At 43.6% G+C, this 16,925-nt stretch overlaps 1 protein-coding gene across 3 annotated transcripts in view; it reads left to right on the plus strand.

The window, feature by feature from the left end:
• PPP2R5E (protein phosphatase 2 regulatory subunit B'epsilon) overlaps positions 1 to 16,925 on the plus strand; it is a 445,062-nt gene that overhangs the window by 170,820 nt on the left and 257,317 nt on the right. For all 3 annotated transcript variants that reach the window (XM_078660324.1, XM_078660322.1, XM_078660323.1), the window contains exons 6-7: positions 12,277 to 12,407; positions 16,819 to 16,878. In XM_078660324.1, coding sequence (XP_078516450.1) covers positions 12,277 to 12,407; positions 16,819 to 16,878 — 191 coding nt within the window. The remainder of the gene's footprint in view (positions 1 to 12,276; positions 12,408 to 16,818; positions 16,879 to 16,925) is intronic.

Genomic DNA, 16,925 nt, shown 5'->3' on the forward strand with positions numbered 1-16,925 from the left:
GGTACTGTTAGGTGGAGGATAACTTCTGAATGTCGACAAACTAAACGTGCCGTTGTATTTGTTCTGTACATTTCAAATATATTCCAGGCCATTCCCCCATCGTTCTGACTTAAGAAAAAAATACAGAGCATACTATAGGACAGTTTTCAGTGTAATTTAATACACCGAGAGGCATTGTTTTTAAAATAGGTTAAAATAGTTATACGTGATTCCTATTTATCAGTTTGGATAGAGTTCTCGAGAGGGGTGTGTACAGTTGCAATTCTGTAAGGTATTCATAATTTTACAATTTTGTAAAATTGCTTAGTTATGAATTTTCAAGAAAACTAGTTACCCCTCTCGTGAATTTCTCAATTTTGGAAAGAAACATTTTTTGCAGAAAAAATAATATATATACATTGTTTGATCAAATTAAGTGACCTGATGACCACGGTGCCTTCTTTTTTTCCTGTACTCAGATTGTGGCCTATGGGAATTGGGCCTCTGATGTTGTGAGTTGTATGTCGGGTTGGGTCTTCCAGGCCCTGCAAGTTCCCCCAAGGGTGGGCATTCACTTCAACTGAGATACTTTGTAGTGAATCTGCTGTGGTTCAAGGTGGCTCTGGGTGTGTGTGTGTGTGTGGCTCTGGGTGTGTGTGTGTGTGTGGCTCTGGGTGGGTGTGTGTGGCTGGCTCTGGGTGTGTGTGTGGCTCTGGGGGTGTGTGTGTGGCTCTGGGTGTGTGTGTGGTAGTAATTGCTGTCTGCTGAGCTCATCTGTAGGGTACAATAGGTCTCACATTTGCGAGAGATTAAGCTATTGGCATTGTAAATGACAAAGCCATTTATTTATCTGTTTTCAAAACCAACATATAAATACAAATTTTGTCATTTACAATGCCAATAGCTCTAACTTTTCCAAAGGCGAAACCATTGCATTGTAAATGCTTGTTTACTTTTGTCTTTTTTGAAAAAATTGGGAATGGTTTTATATTTAATTGCTGATCCTGTTTCTGTTTAAGTGACGTTTCTGGTTCAATGTAGCCATATGTTGGCTGATCCCAACTTCTTCTCAATTGTGTTGTTTTCTCTGCCTTTTTTTGTTTTTTTAGTTTTTTCTTCATACGTCTGGTCATGTGTGGTTGTATTAGTTGTTTTGGGGTTCCCTGTTTTTTCTCCAGGTTTAATACTTCTATAGTATCTATAAATTGACGAGTCAGGGCTGAGTCTGAGGCTATGCTTAGTTTCTTCAATTCCTCTTCTCTGTTGATGTTCTGAGGCCGTGCCGGAATGCTGTTAAGCTTGTTGACATCATTTACCCTGATCTTTAGGTCATCAATAAGAGTAGTCATGACCTCGGGGATTGTTGCTAGTTTGTCCATTGTTGGGGAACAAGCACATTCCGTATTAAGAGTGGTTCCATAGGCCTGTACTCGCACGATTAAGGAGTTAAGATTGGAAAGTTTTTGATCGATCCCTGAAATTGCCTTTGTCATGATGTTTAGCAGGTCGACTTGCACATCCATCTTATTTGATTGATAATTTAGTGCCTCCAAAGTGAGTTGTGATGTTTTGAAGAAAATATCCCATACTGTCCCTGAGTTGGTTGATAGCGCTATTTTAGTTGTTGGTGACGCCATAGTTGTTGGTGCTGGCTCGTAAGTACCTAGGCTTTTATTCAGATTTTCCCCTTTAGGTGATTTTATTATTGGACATGATTTTGCAGACTGTACACATTGTGCGGGTTCCTCTAGCGCATTGGTGTTCTGATCTACTTCCTCATGGTGTGCTTGCATTGATATTTGATTAAGAATTCTTACCTGAACCTCTATTGGTTGTTGTGCCATATTGCTTATGCAATGATTTTGTGCTTTTTGGCCAAGTGGTGTAGCAGGATCTTCATGTGGTCCTTCCTGTAGTCCTTCTGTCAGGTACGGAGATTGTTCTCTAGATGTGATTAACTCCCGGTCTGTTATGGGTCCCATTCGTTCTCTTGAGGGTCCCTTCATTCTTGATGTAGCATATGCTCTGTTAAGCCTGTTGGATTTCTTTTGTCATCTGAGTTGTCCAAAACCATTATATCATGTTCTCCTTTAGTGTCCCTTAATTTTGTGCCCCTAGTGTTCTTAGTTATTGGTGTAATTGGTGGGGGTAGTTAATTGTCTTCCTCTTGCTTTGTCATCATTATCCCTACTGGATCTTTTAAGAATTCCGCCTTACTTGGTCCATTGTTTGTTCTCATGAAGGCTCGAAATAGTGGTGATATTATTGTCTGTGCTTCCCCCTCCGTTTTTGCTTTGTTATTATTTGCCGATAATCCTGGTGTTTTTCTTTTTCTTTTTGTTGCAGGGCAAGACGCTCTTCTCTTCCTGACCTCATGCTTTGTTAAGTTTTATTAAGTTGTGATTTTGTGTTAGATTTTATTGATTTGTGTATTATATTGCCTCAAACCGGGCTAGAGGCCCAGAAGCCTGAGAAGAGAACAAACTTTAATCCACGTGTTGTTTTGTATTTTGCCCTACTCCGTGCACTAAACAGTGCCTCAAGACCGAAATGTAGGCCCGAGGGGGAGGTGATTCGATCCATGTCCTAGCTCCTGCTGATATGCTAGGCTGCTAGACCTGCTGCACAGTCTCCACGATCCCCGGCTGGCATGAAGACACAATCTGGAGTCCTCTGTGCAAATGCGCTAGCAGTAGCAGTCTATTCACATCTGCAGAAAACCAGCAGACCAAGTGCAGTCCCGATGGTGATTATGGTGCCGTAAGCAAACAATACAAACGCGGCAAAGCGGCAGGGGCCAGTATTATACCCCTATTCCTCTGTGCCTCCTTCCCATTCCCCTATTCCAGCCCCTGCTCCAGCATCTTAGTTCCAGCTCCAGCTATACGCGCCTGCTGTTTGTGCTGCCAGTTGTCAAGTATGCAAGTACCTTATGTTATAAGACCTTATGTTATTGTCAATAAAAATGTCAATGTAGGTTAAAATGACCGCTATAATAGTTGCCACTAACTATAGCTATATTGGAAGCCTTACCCAAGTGAATTTGGTACCAGCTTACTCCCGCTACGGCTCCAGTTTTCCAACCCTGCTCTTCCCCCGCTCCAACTCAGCCCGCACTCAGTTTTTTCCGGTTTTCACTGGTTTTCACAGGTGGGAGCAATCAGGAGCAAGGCACTGTTTCAACTGTCCAAGCCTCACACGGCAACCACAGCCTTCACCCGAAGGAGTCCCGGTGCACAAGGACGTCTCGGCGCTAGACTCAGTCTCACACAGAGACCAATCGCGGAGGACAGGAATCTGCCGTTCAACCTTTTTTAAAAAAAAAAAGGCTTTCCGCTGCGTTTCCGCGGTGCCTCCGCAGTTCCTGCCGCTATAGAGTTCTCGTCCGCAACACTGCTTCCGCCCTGCTGAGTCTCTGCAGTCCCGGGCAGCCTCGGGCGGCCACAAAGAATTCCAAAGGCTACACCAGGAGCCGCACCGGCAGCCCACCGCGATGACGCCACTGCACCTCCGCTGTACCTCCGCTGAACCACCGCAGCCTCGAGCAGCCCCGCAAAGGAATCCAGAAGCCGTACTAGGGAACCGCACCGGCTCCCGCACTGTCCCTCTACACACCAGCAGGTGGCGTCGCTCAGCGACGCTCGTGCCGGAAATGGCATACGCAATGCTTATATAGGCGCCACCCCAGCAAGCTGACATCAGTACTTTTTCTTTCTGTGCCAGTCAGTGCAGATCAGGAGGGAGCTACCTATGTCCACTTTTTGGGCAACCTTTTTAGGTCGAGCCTAGCTTTTGCAGCACGCATGCACGGCTCGCTCTGCGAGGCATGCTGTAGTAGGGTATGTTGTTGAAGTGCTCTGGGATCTTGCCCACTCTCCGCCTTCATTTGTAATTGGTTGGTGTCAATGTCCTTAGTAAATGCTGGCTTCCGATTCATTTGAGACCAACCCTCCCTCCATGCCTCTGATTCCCAACTGGCTGACAGAGGACCACCCAAACTTGCTTCAGGGGGAAGTCTGGTTCTCTTAGCCAAGGGAGTCATAGAGAGGGCTCCAGTGCCAGAAGTAGGTTGTGGTTGCTATTCCCGCTGCATTCTGGTCCTAAAAAGGACAAGGACCATCGTCCTATCTTAGATCTGCTAACCCTCAACTACTTCCTCAAAAAGGAAAAGTTCAAAGTGCTCACTATAGCTCATGTTTGTCTGCCCTGGATCCAGGAGACTGGATGGTTACGTTGAAATTGCAGGACACCTATTTTCACATTCCTGTCCTGCCTGCCCATCTGCGTTACCTGCGGTTTACGGTAGGCTATGAGCACTTTCAGTTCACGGTGCTCCCCTTTGGCCTTACCAGCGCCTCTCAGGTGTTCACTAAGGTGATTGTGGTGGTCGCAACTCATCTGCGCAGATCAAGGAGACCCTTCTCCTATATCGATGACTCTGTTAAATGTGATTTGGCCCCAGGTGGGTTGGGGTTGCGGACCCTCTATCAAGAGGCCCCGCGTCTCTGAATGGCTGGAACAGCAGGGCACATCCCTGGTGGTTCAACACCTGACTGGTTCCCTGAACGCCAGGGCGGACGAACTCCGCCATCGATGGCTAGCGGCTCACGAATGGGTCTCCATTGTTGGTGGCACAAGATTTCTTTCAGAAGTGGGGAGAGTCTAGGTTAGATCTGTTTGCATCTGCCGAGAACGTGCAATATAAGCATGCTGAAGTTTCCAAGGCAGCACCCACTCTGCGATGCTTTTTGTCTTGAGTGGAGCTCAGGCCTCCTATTTGTCCTTCTGCCAATGCCTGTCCAGAGGGCTCAAGAAGATCGGGAGCGACTGGGCCGAAATCATTCTAGTGGCTCCGGACTGGGCACAGAGTGTTTGGTATTCCAAGCTTCTCGAACTGAGCATCGGTCCTCCCATCAGCTGCCCCTTCAGGAGGATCTCTGGTCTCAGCAGCTGGAGAGGGTTCTCCACCGAACCTGTCAACTCTACGCCTTCTTGCATGGAGATTGAGCGGCAGCAGTTGACTGCATTCAACCTTCCTTCCAAAGTCTGTGATGTTATTTTGGCAGCCAGGTGTCCCCCTGCCAAGACTGTGTATGCCTGCCTGTGGTAAAAATGTGTTAAATGTTGTACAGAAAGGTCTATTGATCCTCTTTCTTCTTCCCTCTCTAAAGTCCTTCTCTTTATTTTGACCCTTACCCAGTAGGGCTTTGCACTAGGGCGCTCCTTAGTCGGACTTCTTGAAACTGCCAAACCAATGCTATTTATTTAAATACCTTATCCTCACCTGCCCCATTCATCATGCCCCGGTGGGACCTTGATTTTGTTCTCCATTTGAACCTTTGCACAATTGCCCCCTCCGGCTGCTTACCATCTAAACAGCCTTTGTGCTGCCAGGAGAGTGAGCAAATTGCAGGCTCTGTCATCCAAGCCTCCTCACCTGACCATCTTCTCTGATAAGTTGGCGCTACGCATTAGGTCCTCTTTCTTACTGAAAGTGGTTACACCATGCCACGTGGGGCCCTCAGTCACCTTGCCAACTTTCTGTGCTCCTCTACACCCCTCTAAATAGGAGGAGCGTCACCACCATCTGGATTCAAAAAGAGTGTTGTCGTTATACTATGACTGCACTAAAGAGTTCCAAGTGGATAGGTGGATGACCAACCCTTCGTGGGGTACGTTGGATCAAAGAAAGAAAGGTCGTGCCATGCAGAGGAATGCTATCTGGCGATGGGTAGTCCTCTGCATAAACATTTTCCGTACCCTGGCCAAGAAACTGCTTCCTGAAGGCTTAAGAGCTCATTCCACCAGAGCTAAGGCTGTGCGGCCGCAGCATTGCAACGTGGTATTCCTGTTATTGACATATGTCAGACAGCAGCGTGGCCATCTCTGCACACTTGACTAAGCACTTCTGCTTGGACAGTCAAGACAGTTGGCTTGGCCTTTTTGCCCGTTCTGTCCTGCAAGACTTCCTTGTCTAAACTTCTCTGCAGACCCTCCTCCGGGGATGGTATGACTTGGCATCTTTTCTAAGGTGAGGAATCTGCGGCTAGATGTCTCTATCAGATGGACAAGTTAATTACCTTTGGTTGCGCCTTATCTGGTAGAGACCTTAACTAGCCACAGATTCCTTACCGACGAACCCACCCATCCTCCGGCACTGTGAACAGAGTTTTGAGGTCAGGACTTACCCCTTTCAGGGCTCTAGTTGTTTTAAACACACCAGTGTCGGTGCACTTCATGGCCCCTCACTCCTGGTATGGAAAGCCGGGAAAAGTAACTGACGTTAGTGCACCGCGGTGACACCTATATGGGTAATGCGGCTGTCACATCCGGTGCGGACGACGCCTATGATGTCACGCGGAGCCGACCGACGCCATCTACTAGCAGAGCAAAGGAATTGCTCTGGCAAAATCCTTCCAGATCCTGATGCCTGGGAAATTCTAAGGTAAGGAATTTGCGGCTTGATCATGTCCTACGGCGTTACCGAAGGTAAATAACTTGTCTGGTAATCATCTACAGCTTTAAACACTGAGCTTTTGTGCCCAGGCCTGGACTAAACTCATACTGCAGATCAGACAAGATGTGATTTTCTTCAGCCCACGATGATAGCCTGTGGGCAGTTATTCTCCCTATGACCATGTATTGGCTGAGTACAGACCAGATGCTTGAACTTAAAAAAAATAAAAATAGCAAAAGCACCTAAGATACCATTATTTGAAGAATCATCAGTCAGACAAATTATAAGATCCTGAGAGCACCTAGCAAGCAATCTTGTAAAATAAAAAAGGAGGACTACCTTTGCTCCTCCCAGGTAGGACTGCCCTTGAGAAATCAAATTCCATTCGTACCCTCCATAATAAGGAAAGAAGGATAGGTTTATGATCACTAAACTCACCCAGCTCAATCTTAAAGTCTTTGATTAAGCTGGACAAGGAGGCTGAGACAAAGATAAACTCTGTTGTTGTAGAACAACCCTGGCCTATAAAAGTTGCGGGTAAAGTAGAATCAATTTTGGTAGTAATTAAATCCATGTTAAAGTCTTTTAAAAAGATATTTAATAGGTCCCCTTGCAATGAGTATTTCAGGTGGAAACCATTATTGGGGGTACACCTCGTTGTTGACTGAGGAAATAGATGCAACTCCAAACACAGGTTAATATTAAAATGCCCCTGTAACATCAGCCAACTAACATCGGAACTCTTACTTCTAAGAAAACATGCAATCAACCTCGTAGGTGAGATGGTCAAGGGAGCAGTTAATAGCAATGGCATGTTAACATGTTTTAATTTACATCTTTTTCAGTAAAAAAGCCTGCAAATGACAGACTCCATGTCAAGTTCCTTAAACCTACAATTAAGAAAATGTATCAACTATTAATAACAGGGTCTACCAAAACAATGGTGCAGTTGCAAGTGAAGCAAATGATTTGTACCATCCAGATAGAAAGAATCGGAGAAGGCTCAGGTTTCCTGAAGGCAAATTATTGTGAATTGCTTAATATAATAAATCTAAATTGTATCATGTTTCTTGATATTCAAAGCAGCTATATTCCAACTAACACGATCAATATAGCCACCACCTCGGTATCGATGCAGAAAACACACCTCCATAACAATAACTAGAAGGGTGAATCGCTAAGCTCGAATTTAGAGGGTGATCGGAAGCTGGTCTTAGATTAATAGGGGGCTCAGAAATTAAGCTTGGATAGCTATAAAGATAAGAAACCAAGCTTAATGAGCACAGTCATCGATGCTCTCCAAAGAATTTAGTGGTGCAAGCCGATTGGATGCGTGTACGTTAAACATGTGAGATATGAACTGGGCACTTTTCAGTGGGGCCAGATCCGCGAGACAGACATGAAGCGATGGAGCCTAGCCGAGGGGTTTTCAAGGCCTATAAAAGAACCCAGATGGCAACACTACAATGGAAGAAGAGGCACCCGGAAACCTAGGAGCCTGTACCAAGACTCAAGAGGCCACCCTAAAGCTATTTAAATTAAACATTACACTGTCACCCTCAAGGCACTTTCGTCAACCCTAATACAGCTCACCCTTCTCAACATATTATGTACTGACCGGTGAACAGCACCCCCCAACATGCCTGCTAACCCAGTGCGTCATTTATATTAATTTGGGAATACCCTTCCCATGCACCATCTGGTGAATGCGGCAATTTGCCCAAGACAACAACATATGGTGTAGCTTCAGGTGGAAAATTGGGACCGTTCTATCGGAGGATGAAACTGCACCACTGAGAGCACCCAGTGTTTCAGCTGGTGCAACACTCGCCTGTAAGACCTTATCAAGTGGAGCAACATGTTGGGGTAGGGTTTCCAGGAGGATTAGGCGGGGCTTTAGACAAAGTTGGTGGAAAAGGCCCGAAGGTTGGGCCACCCGCAACATCAGCGAGATTACACATTTGATCCCCTGGGCCTGAATTTGAACGAAAACCTGTTTTCCCATCAGAATTTTCCACCCTAGCCCCTGGCACAACATTCTTCTCAACCTCCAAAAAGCCAACTAGCTCGGGGCGGAGGGCACCCTCTCAGGGGTAATCAAAGTGAAAAGGAAATTTTCAATATTAGCCCTTGAAAACACTGGTCAAAACAGATCTTCGCTTAACATTTGAGTTTAAGTACCTATTCATTCAATAAATGTTTCAACTTTAAGTCTTCCACCCTTTTAACGCCGCATTTGGCCACCTTATTTGATCAACAAGGCTTTATGTTCATTAACAGGTGCTGCACTGGAAGGAGCCACCTTTTTCTTCCGTTTATGGGTGAGAGGGACTCTGTGTCCAATAAGGAGTCTTTGTTGATGAGATCTGCCTAATGTACCTCAACAAAGACAATACATCTTTCTCCCCGTATGAGAGCACTTTCTGTGGATCTGGTATCGGGCAGCTCCTCCTTTCTAGAATTGGTGGTCTAGGTACTTGTGCCGCTTACAACCCTCATAGGTAATCTAGGTTCTGCGCCGCCAGCATGTAAACCCAACTCTTCCTCAGCAGTTATAATTTCATAATTTAATCCCTGACAGCTGTGGGAAAAAAATTATTATAGAGTTTTTGTTACAAGCCTTATTTTGAGACACATTAGTTTGAGTTGGAGGCAATGTCCTAATCAGGTCACAAATGGGCGCAGGCTGGCCTCGTCTTCACCCATGTGGAGCCCTGGAGCGTCCCACACTGTGTGGAAAAGGAGTTCCTTTTATATGTGGTGGCCACTTCTTCCGCCTCACACACCACCAGAATCCTAGACTATGGCAGGAACTCAATGACAGCTGTCCAACTCAGCTGTTGGGCTCCTCACAAGCCACAGGACTCTTGCTTCATCCTCCTCTTCCAACAGGCTGAGTCACCAAGGACCTTTTTTTCTGAATAAATTTACGAGAGAAGCACAGTAGTAAGAAACCTGCAGTTCAGTAGGCTATTAATCCTATGTAGACATCAATGCAAGACCTTTTTCAGTCAATGATGATTTCAATTTCTCAGTGTTGGAGAAGTTAATGGTTAACTCAAAACATTCAGAGAAAAAAAAATTGTAGGTGTTGATTGTTGAGAAATGGTGGTTAGTGTCCTAGCAGCTGTCTCTCAAATGAGAAAAAAGAGAATCCCCCAGTAGAGGATGAGCCTCTTGAAACTTTGGGGACAACGAAATCTAAAACGGAGAGCGGATTTATATTCCCTCCTAAAGATTTAAATGTCTCCGATCTGGTTGCTGTGTTGGACACTATTGATTACAATGGATAACACCTAGCAAATGAGATGGGAAAACAGTTGCACACATTGATTAAAGATCTTCAATGAAATCACAATTTATTTTTTATTTATTTAAAAGATTTATAAAGCACACAGTTACCCAACAGGGTTTCCCAGCGCTGAGCAGGACAAGCTAGGTTGCAGCTAGATTGGAGGAGAGGAATTAAACCTGACTATGAAGGAAGGTCTTTAGCTTTTTAGGGAAAGCTAAAAGAGACTGACAGATCCTAAGTTCCAAAGGAAGGTATAAGCACAAAGGAATACATCAAAAACACCAAGAATAATTTATTTCTGATTTTGGTATACTTCTGTGAGCTCTGGTCTTAAATTAAATAACTGTCTAAAGAAGAAAGTGGAGAGGAGGATAATAAAAAAGGCCCGCATATAGTAAATGAAACCAACACAATTTAAGAAACTGTCATTCAACCAGTCTAGAATTGTGATTCAGTAATCTTAAAGACCATAAAAAACGGTTTCACCTGATGACAGAAGTTTAAGAGAATGAAGGCTAAGCATTGGGTGTAGTGTTATTTGGAAATCGGAGGGGCACCATAGTACCCAGAAAGTTGTAATAGATCTGGAAATACAACTGCATGTGTCCCTATTCACACCTTTCCCTTCCCATGCCTTTTCTAGACAATTTCTTTATCAATTATAATTCTTCCTGCTCTCACTCCCTCTTACCTCCCCTAGCTTGTATTTTTTTTCTCTCCCTGTATCTCTTCCTGCCCCCATCTTTGCAAGCATGCACCTTTTTCTGCTGGCACTTCTCCCAGCTTACCTTATGCAGGCCTCCATATTGGCAAAGCCAATAGGTCTGGCCTATAGCTGAAAATACAAGTAATGATAATTGTATTTATATAATTCTTGCTACCTCTAACGAGGCATTGAAGCACTTTTTGGCGTTTAGCACTCTACTCTGTAACATAAAGAAAGAGATCTTTTTAGTTAGATTAATAATTATTTTTGTCCTTATGGCAATTAGTCATGGAAATATTGTTAAGTAATTGCCCATTGAGATTTCATGCCTTAAGATTATAGTTTTCGAAGTAATCGATTGTTTTATTGTGAATTAGTAGAAGTAAACTGTAGATTGTTACCAGGAGATGTGGACATGCCACTGAACGGCTTCTTTGGCCGTTCAGTTCTCCAGGACTTTCTGGTGTGAACTTAGTTCGCAGACTTACCTCCAGGGTTGGTATTTCTGGGGTGTCTATTCTAAGGTATGAATCTATAACTAATAGTCTCTTTCAGATGAACAAGTTACTTACTTTCTGTAACAATATATCTGTAAGAGACATATTATTTATAGATTCCTTACCACCCCACCCATCCTCCCCATTTTGTGAGCTGACTTCTACAGTAAGTTCAGGGTCCTGGTTTTGTGCCCAGTGGTAAGTGTCTTGCATGCTTTGCGCTTCTGGCGTGGAATGTCGTGAAAAGAACTGACGTCAGCGCGCAGGGGTGTTGTCTAAGTAGATACCCCGATGTCATCTCGACGATCACAATGCCGACGACAACGCGGAGTCGACCGACACCGCCTACCAACGCACAGGGGTACTGCTGAGAAAAAATTCTCCGAATCCAGTCTGACGCCTGGGGGTAATTCTAAGGTATGGAATCTATAGCTAATGCATGTGTCTTACAGATATATTGTTACCGAAGGTAAGTAACTTGTTCTTCTTGTCCATTATTCCAGATGGCATCAACACTTTTCCTTAGCTTAAGGTCAAGTATCTAGTACTGTTGTTCGACTTAAACCTGACTGGAAGAATAAATAAATCACATCACCTAAATGCGTCTGCTACTACTTGAAACTTGATCAAAATGCAGAACAAAGCTTAACTTCCTGGGTCAAGGTCTTGTGCAGAAACACAAGATGCCCCACCTAGAATGCTAAAGGACAGCCACAAATAATTACCCTCCAAAACATTGCGCCACCTGATCGTTGTGTCAAAGATAAAGCGCAAGAGTACAAAGTATTACTTAAAACACTACATAAATATATCTGAACTATATCCATGGGAAGATCACTTTCTGCGATCCATCACACTTGTTTAGTAAAATATCTAAAATAAAAGTAAAATCCCGAAAACACAATGAGAAGTTGGTGGGAGTGTGAACATACTCATTAGCTTGATCCAAGGTTTTGAACACTTTCATTCTGCATAATTCTGCAAAAGGCTAAAAGCACATCTGTTTGCCAACATCAAAAGTTACCCGTTGCATAAATTGTGTGTCCAAGAACTCAGAGCTTGCTATTTAGCAATGTTAAAATAGCAAAAATAGATCTTCTTTTCTGCTGTTACAGGGAAATTCCTGTACTAGTCATTGTTAAAGACATGCTTCCTATTGTATCTATTTGTAAAGTTGTGTCACTGTCTACAGTGCACAGTAATTACATTTTGTACTTGCCTTTGTATTTTTCATTATTAGCGTAAGATTCCATTTCCACACAAGAAAGTGTCTGTTCAAACATTGTAATTTAATCACATTTTAACGCCTCAATTACAATGATTCATTTGTTCTCTTTTTCAGCTTTTAGAGTTATTTGACAGTGAAGACCCTCGAGAACGAGATTATCTAAAAACAGTCCTACACAGAATTTATGGCAAATTTCTTGGTCTTAGAGCATTTATCAGAAAACAGATTAACAATATTTTTCTACGGTATGTGGATCAGAAAAGTGTGAAATTGCAATACATGCATGTTTGGCTTGTTTGAAATGTTATCATGAAGCATTCAGAAAGTGAGTCCATATTGCACTAAGTAGGGTGGTGTTGGATAAGCTTCTCCCAAATAAACCAATATGCTGCATCTGATGAGTGAGGCTTCTATATTTTACAAAAAAAATGAGCATGATGTAGTGATTTGAATTTTTTTGTTTCTGAGATATTTTGTTTCTGTTAATTAAATTGATTTAAATTTTTAATCTTTTTCTTCATCTTCAAGAATACAAATAGGTCAATATTTGTTTTATAGTTATAGCTTTGTAAATTGTACAGAGTTTCTGATGGACACTTCTGTCGGCAGACTCCTCACCATTTTAATCTCTACAGGTGCCAGCCTGGATCTGGAAAATTCAGCAATTGCTTGCAAGTGCCAGCAGATGGAACAATCTGCTACATAGCAACTCTGTCCTGCCTCCGGATGTGATGACATGAAGCCACATGCAGTTGCTGACATCAGTTCCTCTTTTTCTATGCCTGACAATGCGGAACTAGAGCTCCGCTTCCCACCTTTTTGAGGCTTTACCAAATTCTTTAAAAATTTACTGTGCAGGGATGTCCCTTAAAATGACATGTTGGAACGTGTGCCACACTAGCAAAGAGCAGGTGTTGGTAATCCATCTGCACAATGTCATTGGTGCGTTGAAACAAAATATTACACCAAATCCTGTGACAAGTGCTCCCTGGTGAGCACTTGTCATAGGAAAAAGAGGGGTCAGTCCGATCCAGGTCGAGAGGCCATTTCCAGTCCCATTCTCCATCCTCTGGTAAGTCCAGGGCAAAATCGAAAGACAAGTTCAATGGCAAATGTAAGAATTCAAGCTGAAGTTTGATGCTTCCCCGATGCTCCTGTTCTTAACAGAAGTTCCAGTCTGATTCAAGCAGGTCCCAGTTCTGAAGCCAATGCACACTGAATTTCCAGGGCCATTGTCCACTCCACAGCAAACTGAGGACTTTTAAGGGAGTCAGGGTTGGAATATTTAAAATGCCTGTAGGTCCCATAAGGAGGCCTTCGGGTTCGTCTAGGGTTCTGGTTAGGTTTCTGCCAGCGGGTCCTTCCCAGCAACATCTGACACGGTTCGGCTGATTCCGGTCCCAGGATGCTTATTTCTGGTCCAGGGAGGACCCGGCTTGGCAGTTCGACTGGACTGTTCCCATTAGGAACAGGGTCAATAATGATTTGCATATGGCTGGTTCCAAACTGGGGTTACAAGCAAAAGAACAATGGATTAAACCCAGATCTTTGTGACTGGGGGTGAATGTTTGCATTCTTCATCATTCCATCCATCATTTGTGGGAAGGGTATTCCCAGACGTGGGTCCCGTGCTCACTGCGCCACTGGATTCAAGCTAGCCTGACTGATATGGGGTAATGCCCCGAAACAGGTCCCACGGTGCTTGTTTCCGTTCCAGGAAGGACCTGGCTTGGCAGTTGGGGCTGGACTGTTCCCATGAGGAACAGGGTCAAGACTGATTTGCTTATGGCAGCGTCCAAACTGGGGTGGCGTGGTGAGCAAAAGAACGGTGGATTAAACCCATATCTTTTTCACTGGGGGTGAATGTTTGCTTTGTTCAGCAGTCCATCCATTATCTGTTCTTTGTGCTACTGTGGAGACTAAACAAAGCCTATTAACTGAGATTCAGGGTCTTACGATGTCTGAGCCTTGCTGCCATCTAACTGCACGCAAGAAGGAAGCAACCATGGCCTTCTTCCGTAACATCCCAATAGCTGAAAAGCGTAGTTTAGCCATTTGGGCAACCCCATTCTCTTTCACTAAGCACTATTTTGTGGACATCTTAACCAACCAGCAGGGTATGGTTGACCAGACAATCTTAAGGCCTTTATTTCAGACATCTACATCTTCGCCTCGCTAGCCACCGCCTGGTAGGGGGTTTATAGCCTATGCAGAGCATGTGTATCTACAGCAGCACATGCTATGAACAAGATGTTACCCTTTAAGTATGTGTTTGTAGTGTTAATTGCTATAGGTTCGCATTTGCCTAGCCTCCCCTCCTTTTGCTCGCAACCCAACTTGCAGATCTCTACTTAAATTATTTAACTTACTTCCACAATATACATGGTGCACCATACTGTGTTCACTCACCACTCCATACCTACTCTCACCAGCTGTAGGGAAAACAATATTAACAAGCTGTTCACATCCATGTGCATTGCCTTCTAAGCACCCTTGCATCTTGTGACTTGAAAGCCTTTCTTTTAAGAAAAGCAAGTTGTAAACATGTGAGCCCAGCACTAGGTGGCAGAAATATGAAGAGCATGCAAACCTATAACGCTGCACGCTACGAACAGATGTTTGCAGGGTAACTAACATTTTGCTTCTGTTTCACCCAGCCCTCCATGAGAGTGCAAGTTTTTTTCAATTCTCTCCTTTGTGTGGTACTCCACCTCTCAAATACTCCCTTTCGTTGTGTTGCTCCCCACAGTTTTTTGCCCTTAAATTCAGTGTACAGTTGTGAGGTACCATAAAATACATGTTTGCTTTTCCTCTGACATTTTGACCTTTTTCCTTCTTTAAACAATACTTTATAGAAACATTTGATAAACCTAACAACTCGGCACTCGTATTATAAAGGTGAGACCGATTGGCCTGGTCCGTGCTTGTTTTAATTACTGTTACTCTTTGTTCATGTAATGGTAGCAGTAAAACTGGTAACTCTTGTTTAATCTCATCAAGAGAGGCTTTGCCAAGGCAAACCGTTTCCTCGCATCATGTTTTGCAGTTTGTTGTCAAAGTTTTTCTTACAGACCTCTGTCACACAATAGTCCCATTGTTCATCTGGGACTGTTGCTACTTTTCTGGGGATCTCTGTGGGGAGAAAAATCGTTGGATCAGGCTCTTAAAAAGTAAAGTACAGTACACATTCAGTAAGAGTGGGCCACTCTTGTTTACTTTGAAGAAACATTTGTAACAAATGTGTTGCCCAATAATGTGTTCTGTAACCTAGAGGACATACCCTTTGTGTGTCTGTTGTACGAAGCATGGCACTTTTTTGCAGTTGCTAGTTCTCTACTTTTGGGCAAGCATAGCGGCTCAAAGCCTGCTCGACTCACTCTCAGCGAATTGCTTATGTAGAGAATGACCATACTACTCCATGGTCTTTTTTAATCTTTTTGTGCTGTTTTCCCTCCATCCTTTTTTCCATCAGTTTGACTAGATTACCATGCAGCACCCCCATTTAAAGCCATGAACATTGTGCCATTGGCTGTTTACAGCTGCAGATTCCATTACTTCTGCATCTTGTTCTTTGGGAACTGTCATCAAGTGCATAACTGCACTGTCTCATTATGTCATTTGTGCCCACCCCCTAGATCTGCCTAGCCTCAATACAGCAAAACACACAAGGTGATGGACAGAATGTTGCACATTGGCAAAACATTCACCCCCCAGTCACAGATCTGGGTTTAATCTATCGTGATTTTGCTCACCACGCCACCCCAGTTCAGACATGGCCATATGCAAATCAGTCTTGACCCTCTGCCTCATGGGAACAGTCCAGCCCGAACTGCCAAGCCATGTCGTCCCTGGACCGGAATCCAGCATCCTAGGACCAGTTTCTGGCTATCAGCCGTCATCAGCCAGGATAGCTTAACTCCAGTGGCGTAGTGAGCAAGGGACCCACGTCTGGGCATACCCTACCCATACAGGGCAAATAGCAAAACACACAAGGTGATGGACAGAATGTTGCACATTGGCAAAACAATAGCCTTAATACATAGCAAGCTTGCCTCCGTCTCCAATGAGATATTATGGTTCACCAAGAGAGGAGCAGTCTTAACGAAAGTAAAGAATGCCTGTCAACAGATTGTTCTTAAGACCATTTTGGTCAGTGAGGCAGCAAGCAATCTCACTGAGACCTTTTCAGATAGAGATTTCCCATGCTACACCTATACAAGTGGTATGAGTAACCTTTGGGTACAATGCTGGTTAGAACCAGTCAGTTAAAAGAGCCTGCTAGATAAACCTGGTTAGAATACTGTTTTCCCCTTGTACCAAGCAGCTTATGCAGGACGCGGAGCAAGAATAAAGGGCACCAGAACCACTGTGAAGGCAATCTTTTATTCTTTCTCATCCGCATACTTGTTATAAAAATGTGCCCTTTGCTACAGGTGTTTCAGTACATTATTTATGCAATTGATTACAATTTAAAGTAACAACAGATGTTTTCGTTGACATGTTATATGCTGTATGAATAAATGTAAATTATTTGTATACTGCAAAATAAAACAGAATAAAGAGAGGCAGTTCTTGAATTGCTTCTCCACGTGTATCAGTAGCAAATATGAATATTTTTTGTGTTCAGATAATTTCATAATGTTACTTCTTTTGTAGATTTGTTTATGAAACAGAGCACTTCAATGGTGTAGCAGAATTGTTGGAAATTTTAGGAAGGTAAATACACTTTAAATTAATTTCTTATGTGTTGTAATTCTTTATGT

Source organism: Lissotriton helveticus, chromosome 9, assembly GCF_964261635.1.
Source record: "Lissotriton helveticus chromosome 9, aLisHel1.1, whole genome shotgun sequence".
NCBI classification, from domain to species: Eukaryota; Metazoa; Chordata; class Amphibia; order Caudata; family Salamandridae; genus Lissotriton; species Lissotriton helveticus.